The 11,120-nt window shown below is 42.8% G+C and overlaps 1 protein-coding gene across 1 annotated transcript in view; it reads right to left on the bottom strand.

Annotated features, from left to right (window-relative positions):
* Positions 1–8,672: 8,672 nt before the first annotated feature.
* The window catches only part of LOC144752089 (nicotinamide N-methyltransferase-like), a 28,244-nt gene continuing 25,796 nt past the window's right edge, over positions 8,673–11,120 (bottom strand). The window contains exon 3 of the mRNA XM_078640038.1: positions 8,673–9,226. Within this exon, the coding sequence (XP_078496164.1) occupies positions 8,791–9,226 (436 nt within the window). The 3' untranslated portion in view covers positions 8,673–8,790. The remainder of the gene's footprint in view (positions 9,227–11,120) is intronic.

The raw sequence follows: 11,120 nt of genomic DNA, 5'->3' as shown, positions 1-11,120 counted from the left end.
AGCCTATGTACATCTGCCCTTAGACTGGGGTGGGACTTGTTATATAGCATTCTTATTGCCACCCGTTTTTCTAGCCCCATCAAATTATCATAGAGATTCACGACTAGAACATGTTAGACAAAAGAGAGAGACAGATTCTGCAGGTATCGATCAGACTGAAACAGCATGAGAGCAATATACACATTTCAACAGAGGATTCTTTTTCTTCATAGGTCCCATCCAAAACAGTAAACTGATACGCAGGTTAACAAGGACTCTTGAAACAGTTGTAAATGTAACTGCATCTGCCCTGGCGAACTTGACCCAGGAACAGTCTGCTATTAGACTTGTCGTTCTTCAAAACCGCCTCGTTCTAGACGTCATCTTGGCGGATAGGGGCGGAGCCTGTAGAGTCATCCGATCTAGTTGTTGCGTTTTCATCCCAGATAATGCACCATCTGTGTACGAAGCAATAACAAGACTCCACAAGATTGCTAATGCCATACATCAAGATCCAGGCACATGGACTTGGTCCAGTTGGTTCTGGGGTGTAATATCTGCATGGGGATGGAAAGTTATGTCCTTCCTAGGAATGGCCCTACTTATGGTATTTGGTTGCTGTCTCTGTCTGCAGTGTGGTCCGGCGATTTGCGGCCTGTGTGCCACTGCCTGTATTCCCCATCCACGTAAACAAAGAGTTAAAGATGAACAAATGATTCTGTATGATGAACTATACGGTCTCATGAATATAGATGTATCCTAAAGGGTTATGTAGGGGACAAGGAGGGAATGAGGAAAATGATATTTTGCCTGACCAAAAAAATGTCCTCTACATATACCCTATGTTACATGTCATGTGCATGTCACCCATGCATATTTCCCGTAGTGGCCTGAATCACTAGGCCCCTGCAATCATGTCCTGCATTAGAAATGCCAGTCATCAAAGTCTCCCAAACGTTAAGGTAGCATAAGGCCCATGTATTTGCATTTCATGGCTCTTGACACACTGAAGCTGCAGTTACGTCCCTCTGACCTCGCATACTTCTAGCTCAGCCGAGAGAAGCCCAGCAAGAGGCCTGCCAAGACAGTATTATTTATGAATAACAGTTATCTGTCTGCTGTACGGAGTCACATATCTGCCCGGTGAGGAAAAGTAAACAGAACCCGTCCGAGGGAGATAGGCCTAGCCATTCTTGTCTCCATTTAAGTAAATCACAGTGCTTGCACCCATAGAAAGCTCATGCAACGAATAAATATGCCCTCTCTGTCTTTTAGTGACGAACAACCTTTGCTTCTTTTGCTTGCTGACTCTAGATATCAGTTGTACTAGATGTGCTGGTCGCCTTGACATAAGAGATCTCTCTGCTAGGTTGAAAGTCAGCCTCCTCCTAGTTACACGTCAATTGCACGTCATGCTCAAAGTTGCACAATTAGGGCACAGTTCGAGCTGGTCATGCCAACTCCTCCTCTAAGTACCCACCCACCTATGACACCTACCTATCACCTCGCTATGACTCATCAAAGTACACACCCTCATGTACACCCACATGTTCTTATCTCATTTTCTGTCTTGCTCTGCCTCGAGCTCCCTATGTACAAGGAGTAAAAAGTATATATATGATGTTTTGTTATTGAATGATTAGAAGACTCTTCCTGAACCTCTGTGGTGATGGAACATATTCTCCCTTTGACTCGAGTTATTGGAATAAAGCCCATTTCAACTCAGATACCACGGACTCTGCTTCTCACTTGATGCATGCTAATTGTTAATGCCTAGAAATTCAGCCAGGGTAATATTTTATTTACCACAATAGTTTCGAACCCTGATTGTTAATTTGGTATTCATGCTCATTGATTGCTCTAATTGCTCTATTTGAGTTTTGTGTTTAATTTCTTTTTCAGATTGATTTGATTTGATTCTGTCGCATTCCCCTATGGTTAACTTTAGATTGTCTTGCGTTTTAGGTTCTTGGGGATTTTCTTGTATTTGCACTTTTACCTGTGGTATTTGTTGTTTATTTCCCAAACCACCTTGTGGTTTTGCCTGATCGCCCACTATTCTTTTTGTTTTATTTGCTGAATTTATTTTTGTGATTCCATCGTCTTTTGGAATTCGTTGGGTGTTAGGCATTTTCTTTGCATACTTTGAGTTTTTTGGCTGTTCAGTGTTTTCTTCTGTGTCAGTCTCTTGGTTTATTGCTTCTATTGTGACTGATTTTTCCCTCTGGTCTATTGAACTCTTATTCCTTCTTTGTGCAAATATAGGATCATTTTGACTTTCTTGTTTGTTTTTGGAGGCGTTCTTCCTGGCTTTCCGTGCTCGTTTACGTTATCTTTTGGATTGAGTTTCAGTTATGACTACTGACGTATGTGTTTTACTTTCGTCTTGACCTTTTTCGTTTGTTTCCCTTTCTTCAGGTAACGTTTCTTTTTCAATGAATGAACTTTTACCTTTTTGCTTTTTAGTCTTTAACACTTCGCTCTTTGTTTCTTGAAATGAGGTTTCTCCAAATGACCTTGTTTTGCGTGTCATGCGTAGGATTTCTGACAAGATAGCTGGTAAAGTGGCCAGTTTATCTATTATTTTCCCACAGTCGCAATTTGGTACCATTGATTTACCCTTTGTTTGCATTTCCTTTATTGTTTCTCTTGCGATGTGATCCAAGATTGTTTCCAATTTGGTATTTATTCCAGCTATATGCGGTGCAATTATATTCATTAGATCCACCTGAACGTCCAGCTTGTCGGATTGGAAATTTAAGACATTGATTGCTTGCTGTAAGCTTTTTAGTAGTGATTCGCTCCAGGGGACCATCTGTGTAGTTGTTGGATGCATCGGGGCCCCTGTTGTGGACTCGAAGCCACTGACGGAGGAAATAGTTATGGCTGAGTGTTTTTTAGCATTACCATGATGAAGGCCACTTTTCTCAAATTTACGGTCCTTCCTACTGGTTGGGCTGGATATAGATTTTTTGGGGGTTGAGGTATTTTCCTGTTTTTCTCCCTTTTCTATTATTATCGACCGCTCTATGTCCTTGTTTTCCTCTTGCTTTTTCCCCTCTGATTCCACTGATTTTTGTGGGTTTACCTCTAGCATCTTCAGCAGTTCTTCTTCCTCGAAAATTGAGAAAGATCTTGTCCAATTTATCTTGTTTGTATTCCCTTGGGGATTCGCTTGACATCCAATTTGGCTTTGGTCGTTTTTTAAAGTTAGGCTATTTCCCTTTTCTTCCATGTTTATCTTGTCTGGTGTGGACATAAGTTGGCAGATCGGTGCATGGATCTGAGCTGTTGTTTTTAACAACCAGTTTTTAATCGTTGATTTTTCTCCGGGCTGTGTACTCTTACTGCCTTCCAATTCATTTCTTTGGTTATGAATAGACTGATTTTCTCGCTGAACCAGCCCTTTTCCTTCCCCTTTACTTGGTGTAATTAAGTTTATTGGTTTTAATGGGCTTTGTAAGCTTTTTTCTTCTTCTGTTCTCGCGTATATTGCAGCCATGTGATCTTTTAGAAAATGAAATTTGTGCCTTATGTTTTTCTCCCCGAACTTGAAAGGTTCTGGGGAGGGGATAGGAATCAGGCTCTTTGGCTCCTTCCCGGCAGTCTCTTGTGTCTTGTTTTTGTTTTCTTGCTTACTTTGGTCTTTAGTAGCAGCTCTTTTCTTATGTTTGTGTATTGGTACCTGTCGAATTTTTCCTGACCTCATGGACTTATTACAGTAACTCAAAATAATTTCCTACTAGTGGCTGACTTGGGTTCCTAAATTTGAAACTTGTGCGTGGTATGGGATGTCCTTCCTGTGTGAGCGATATTTTGGCTGGCTCTAGCGTTTAGGCTGTCTGGGAGTCAGGCTAGAAAAATCCGATTTTCTTATGTGTGTCTCTAAGGATGACTTTTCTGATGCCTCCTGATGTTAAGGTGATTTAAAACCCTGTTGTTTGCTTGCTCTGACCCACCAGCTCTGGGTGGGATCACACTGCCCCTACTCTCTCTTGCACTCTACTCCTTCTGCCAGTACTGCAGTGGCTCCTTTGCCTCCTGAATTAGCCTTTTTTTCCCTTGTCTCTTGTCCCTGCGCCCTGTTCCCTGTGTTCTACTTGGGGAGACCTTTCCCCCTTCTCCCCCTAGCCAACAAACACACCAGACGAAGCACCACGGCTTACCTCCAAGCCTGTCTGCTCTTCAGGACACCGGCCCACCGACTGTCGTAGACTAGCTGTTCAATATGGCATCAGATGCGTGACAGTGTGACGGTGACCTAATTTGAGTAGCTGCCGTCAGGAAAGGTAGCCGTTTCGGTAATGGTGGTGGACGTGGCTGAGTTGACGGCGAAAGGTCAACTTTAGTGGTCGGGCAATTTGGTAGGCAGAGATGGCGAGGGGGGCGAAGTACCCAGCTCCAGATGTACGTCTCTCCGATAAGTAGGTGATCCTTCCCAATGGGGATACTCCTTGTGCTTGTTTGATTTTTGGCTGGAGCTTTGGCAGTGACTGGAGGGTTTTTGCTTTATGCTCCAAAAACTCCTGAGGGATACTCTGCCCTCTTTTGTTTTCGTTTGCCTCCTCTTGGAACCCTTCCACCTCTCAGCAGGCGAAAGCAGGAGGGGACAAACACATCTGTGGTAGGGCCGTGTCGGCCCAGCTGACTGCTCTCGGCTGTGACCGCGGTTCCGGTTCAGGTCAGCTGCCCTCCTGCTCTCCTTGCCGCCACAGACCGTATCCCTGCCGCAAATCCTCCTCGGGCGAGCTCCCAGGATCTGGGCTCCCCCCGTGAGCTCCCAGCTTAGCCTGGCTCCCAGTACCGCAGCACCACAGACCAGCAGCTCTGCTCCGCTCCTGCTCAGCCCACTTGGCCCCGTGGAGTACAGCACGGCACACCGCACCTGGAGAGCACGGTCAGTGGCAAACACGGGGCCAGACAAAAGGACCAGGCGTGGGGTGAGCTTCTGCGGACTCCTGAAGGCTACGGTGGGCTTCCCATCAAAGGCCAGGGCTATCGGAGCAGGCGCGGCTCTGACTGACAGAGCGGTAATTGCAAACACAACAGTGATTTTGTTGGACAGAGACAGACAGAGAGCCTGCAAGTAGGAGAGCAGGTGAGCTGGGGGCCCGTTTCTGCTCAACCCGCTCGCCGCTCGCCGCTCTGCTTTCCAGCGGGCTTCCCGGCAGACAGGGCAGACAGGGCAGGGCAGGGCAGGGCAAACACGGCTTTGGGGGTCAAATAGCCGGTGCGCCGGCAGCCCGTTTCTGCAGCCCGTTTTCTGCAGCGGTGGCTCACAGTTCGGCGTTCGGCGTTCTGTTCTGTCGTTACTGCTTGCTGGCGATTGCAACCCTTTGGCTCCCTCTAGCGGCCTCTGACTCTGACTGTGGGACTGGATTTTTTGATTTCTGTCTTATCAAACTATGATGTATTTTGATAATTATTCTGTGTATTTATAAATTGTTGACATGATTGTTTAAAAATAAATTAAACATTTAAATATTGTAAAATTTGATGTGATCATTTATCTCTGCCCTTGATCTGCTCCAGAGATAGTGGATTAATTTTAAGACCCTCTTCTAGGGCCTTGCTTTAATAGTACGGGGAAGGTAGTTTCTTGGCTTGTCAGTGTTTTTCATTTCCCCTGCTTACCTGTCTCAATTTAGCCAAGGGTCCCCCTTCGTATTAGTGGAGGAGTTGCTCATACAGGTCTCTGTTGGGAAGGCAACATCCGGGGATGAAATGCCCTTAGCTCGAAGCCATGTTTGCATGCAGAGCGGGTGTACAGTAGGATGCATCGGAGGTTATTGTGGACTTTCTTGGTGGGTGATACAGCGGCTCTGAGACTGGTGTAGCTGCAGTTCCGGCAGGTGAAGGGACCCTGTGTGCGTTTTGGGGCAGCTTTGAAGCAGGTGTCGGTCCATCCAGAGTTGAGAGTGTGATGTGTGCTGGCTCAGAGAACCAAACCAATGTTGGCACCACCATGTTGTGTAGTCACTTGGACTCCCAAGGATATTTGTGTTTTGAATGATTAATGGCTTGGTGTGCAGACAGACTCTGAACACCCCCATAGGATGAGTCAACCATTAGCACAGCTAGCTCTACAGTGCCCCTACCACCCCCTTATATTCTACAGCGGTGTAGATAGTTTCTAGCAACCACTGAACGTGACAACCTTGATTCCCCAAGTATCATGGAACCAATATGGTATCTCTCGCTCAGTCACTCATTCCTACTTTTCTCAGATTACACATAGAATGACGATTGGAACAGTTTATATTATTAATTATTGGTCAAACATCAGTCTAGTATGAAACATATTTGCTGCGACAATCAAAAGACAGGAGCAGACACATGTAATTGCTAGTAAGATGAATTAAAACAAATTGTGTAAAACAATAGCATTGGTGTACTCCTAGGATGCATAGCCTACCTACATGTACCTAGCCTAGTTATGTGGGAGAAGTCTTTGCATGTAAATGTCAAGATAGATCCTAATAAAGCCAAAACTCCCCATGGAATCTACTAACCCCTCACCTGATGGTTCTGAATGATGGATCCTGCCTATGAGTTGAGGATGGTACCCCTCAAGGCATGTCAGATCTCTGCGTGTCGAAGGATCAGCCTGCAGAGCCTCGGTCCAGACTGGAAGGAATTCTCCTCTGTCTTGTATTGAGGAGTGAGGGTCTTTTATACTGAAGTGGTCACTCCGGGGTTTTTCTAGAATAATTATGTTTAAAAACATTTGCTTATCCCGTGCTAATCCTTTCTAAACAATCAAGATCATGCACAGATGGCTGTTGGCCATAGAGGAACTAAGTGGTGACCCTTCTACAGAATAAATCTACCGTGCCAGGGGACATGTATAGGTATGACAGGTACAGGGATTAAGATATCGTACCAAGAGCCTGATGATATCGGAGAGACAGACGTAAGCTACTAGGTAAAATGCCACCTGTGTAAGACTGGTGTGTTGTGTGGATGGGAAAACATGTATGTAATCGGTATGTACATGATGGGACTAACCTAAGAAACATGACAGGAAATTCTCTAAACATCGCTCTTGAAAGATGTAAGAAGAATTCCCAAAAATATTTGATTTGTGACCTTTTCTATAAGGGTACTCCAACTATGTTTCATGTTTTGCAGTTCTATCCAGCACAAAAAGAGGCTGGATTTAAAAATATATTACTTTTAGTAAAGAGATATGTAATCTGGACGCACACCAAACATTCATGGGCCTGCTAAAATCCACCCAATGAGCTTTCCTTTTTTAAAGTGCATACAATGTTAGCTAACTTATACTGAAAGGGATATTATGACTATATTTGGAACATCGTATGTAGTGTGAATATTTTTCTCCATGGTTCCATAATGAATATCATTGTAAACTTCTGGAAAGAACAATAACAATGTCAAATAACCACGTTATTGTCATTAGAACACTATCAGTAAAATAAAATTGATCCCCAGGGAGTTAACTTACAGGCTGCTGCTTGTAATGGAAGTTCATGTTTCAGTTTGTATGTCACAATGTTTTACTGAAATGGATGAGGAAGACATTTGGATACTCATAGAGAAGCTGTACCCTTGTTTTCTTTTCAGCACTAACCATGATTTCCATACAAATCAAACTCTGTCAATATTATTGCTTTCTAAAGTAAGTGTTTTAAGTGTTAGAACTTTGATTCAAACAATATGGCTTCAGGTGTGCCACTCTTTTGACCATCATAAGACTGTTAGTGCTGTAGCTGTACATTAGGACACTGCGGGAAACTACAGTAGAATATGAAATAAACAGCTGACAGTTGGGTGCTGATGTAAATAGTTATTTGACTCAGAAAGTGAGACTCTTTTCTCACATTTCCAAGAAGGATAATGTGATTTGTTAGAAAATATGCTTTTAATATCTGGGAGAAAATCATAAAAGGAAAAATTATACTCTCAAACATGGTTCTTCCAATCCCACCAGAGAACCAACAATTTTCAAATGGTGAAGTCACCTTTGCACACACTACCATATATGTACAATTAGGGGGGCATCATCAACAAATGATTTATATTGTGACTAAAATAAGTTATCTTCATTCTTATGTTTTCCTTGGTGTGACCTTCTGAAACAGACTTCTAATACAATACACCTCAGTGAGGACCATAACCTCACGTCCTTTATTGGCTCCCACAACATATTTAGCATGAATGGATGGTCCCTTTCAACCCACCATACGTTCCTAGACATCAAAGCATATCTAGACAGCAAAGGTGGAAGAATCACTAACATTTTCTGGACGGTAATACCTTCATACCCAACCCAAGCACCTATTTGAAGCCAACTTTCTCAAAACATACTGAATAGATTTACATAAAATTATGAAAAGCACACTTTGTGAGTAATGGTCTAACTAAATTTGATGTGAATCCTTTCAGCTGTATTTTTGATGTGAAACTGATGTTTTGCTCCTGTACTTGATCAGTGCCAAATGTTCCATGGAGGAGTCAATGAGGATACACTTTGTTTGGATAGCGTTGTGTTGATTGTCTGAACAATACCAAATTTAATAATTTTACAATGTAATCAGATTTTTTTTGTTTATTATAAAACTAAAACACGTGAAGTTAGTTGTTCTCAAAAAGAAAGTAATGTTGACTTGGTAGAATGGCATCATTGTTTATTGATTGGATTAATGCATCAACTACTCACAAACAGTTTCGGTATGATTTAAATGAAGTACTAAAGATGTCATGGGGAAAAATGCAAATTAAATGTCATGCTTGCCTAAGCTTCCTTTTCCATCAGTGTGCCTTATGGCCAGTTCCTCAATAGGGACATTACATTTCTCTTTCTTTGTGTGCTTTTAAAAAGGCAATATATTTATAATCTGTTATATCATACAACTTTTCTGAATGCCGACGATAAATGTGAAATTCCTCAATGACATAACCAGCCCCCTTGATAGCATCCTTCAGAAAATCCTCCTCTAACCATAAAAGAGGAAACTTAAAGTCACCACACATGTAAAATGTTGTTTGGAGAACTGCAGTCATTATTAGAAGTCCCCCGGTCTTTAACAGTGTGGAGACATTGTTCAGAGCTTTGCAGTAGGACTTCTCGTCTGTGACAAAGTGCTCCAAACAGTGTACCAGGAGCAGACAGTCAGCCGGGGGGTGGATGACTGGAGACAGAGGGTTACAGCTGGTGACATCATGTTTGAGAACTGGTTTGACTTTTGTTTTTAACATATCTTGCTTCTCAATCCATTTTTCACTGAAAGGAAATAGATACACCTTGATTAACATGCTTTTAATTGCTGACTCACACATGATTCTAAAATATGCTGCCTTGATGGCTGATATATAACAATTTATAGACATTTTCAAGTTTGCTGCCTCCACGACCAGGGCTTTAGACTTTGTGCCACTCTTTGGACAATTTACAATCTATGAACTCATCATTTAGATGTATTTGCAATACACCCTTGCCTGGCTTCCTAATAAACATACTATTGCAAATGTTGCTCTTTTTGAATGAGTTGTCTGCTTGATATGAAGAAGCATTGTGTATGTTCATGAGTAGACTTCTTTATCAAATCAAAACTCTAGGCATTTTGAAACAGGCATTGACTGATGCATTTACAACCAGTGAATCATCCACATCTCAGATTGTTAGGGCAATTTTATTGGAGCAGTCATTTCCCCTCGCTGTTAATCAACCTTCTAAGCAAATAAACCCTCTCACCCACATAAGAAAAACCATGGGGACCAATGTAAGAGAACTACTTCTAAACTGTTCTCTGAACACATTGATAGACATCCGCTTGGATATCACGATGTAACACATAATACTTCCCACAGTAGCTCTTTCCAGATACTGGTAGTACCTAACACTAGGAGACTGATGTCCTTTAAGCCCTGGCACCAGTGGTATGCCCCTTGACCTCATAGACTGCCGTCTTTGGTGCTTGAGACCAGGGTTCAAGCCTTGCGGTCATGTCCACATCCTCCCCGTAATCTCCCCGTACCTGGATGTGTAATGTAAATATGGTGCTCATGTAAAGCGCTCCAATACCTTCGGGCGAGTTTGCGCCATATACATATGCAAAAAAATACTTACCTCCACTGGAATCCTCTCCTCTTCAAGTGCCTTACTCAAGTAATACACTGAATTTTAGACATCCTTTTGAGATGACAGACTTGATCCTCAACAATATCCTTGACCTGATTTCCATAACAGAAACCTGGTTAAATGTTTCCTGCCTTGTGAACTTCTACAACACCAACTCCACTAGGTGGCACTCATTCACAGAAACCCATATCATAGTATAAAATATAAACACTTCTCTATCTATTAATCTCTGTCGGGTTATAAGATAAAGGGGTTATCCCAGACACATTACTAGGACCTGGGTAAAGTACCGTACAGGACAAATTGGCCCCAGTGGACACAATTTTAAGAAAATAAATATGTAATATAAACATCAACAACAAGGCTATATTTTGTTTACCTTTGTGGACAACAGTGATTGATTCACAAACGTCCCATCTGTTTTGACATTGTGGTGTTGCAAATAAGTTAAGCCTTAGGTTTGGCTTTTTTCATGATTCAGATGTTTTTATTGTTCACTGCCCTCCTTCTCTCACTTACCCTCACATCTGCACTTATCTCTCCCTCCCTGCAGGGGATGCCCACATGCCTGAGAAGGTTTCCTGTATTGAGCACAAGCACGGACGTTGCAGCAGAAAAGCAGGGATAAGATATCAGAAGCAACAGGAGTTTCACTTGTGGCAGTCTTGATGCCCAGAGCTAAGTCCACCAAAGTCCTGAGTGCCCAGATGTTCGCAGTTTAAGTGGTGTCTGGATTAGACTGTGTCCCCTGAATAATATAGGGATCAACCCACATGTAAGCCTTTAAGTATCCTAAGGAAAGCATCAGGATGATCCAGGCACCCTGAACTAGTTGGAACTGGACTATGCTTGTAGTGCACCAAATGTGCCCTGCACGCAGACTATGTGCTGCTGGCAAATGCTTCCACCCTGTCCCAATACACTAAACCCTGTCTGGGCGGTGGTCATACCTCCCTTTGACAGGATGCCTATTGTTCTGTCTTCCCTTGCTCGAGCTTGTCTCAATAGCAGGAGGGCAGAATTGTGTCTCTGGTCA

This window comes from Lissotriton helveticus, chromosome 4_2 (assembly GCF_964261635.1).
Source record: "Lissotriton helveticus chromosome 4_2, aLisHel1.1, whole genome shotgun sequence".
Taxonomy (NCBI): Eukaryota; Metazoa; Chordata; class Amphibia; order Caudata; family Salamandridae; genus Lissotriton; species Lissotriton helveticus.
Note: the sequence above shows the minus strand (reverse complement) of the source record. Positions and strands in the feature narration are given on the sequence as shown.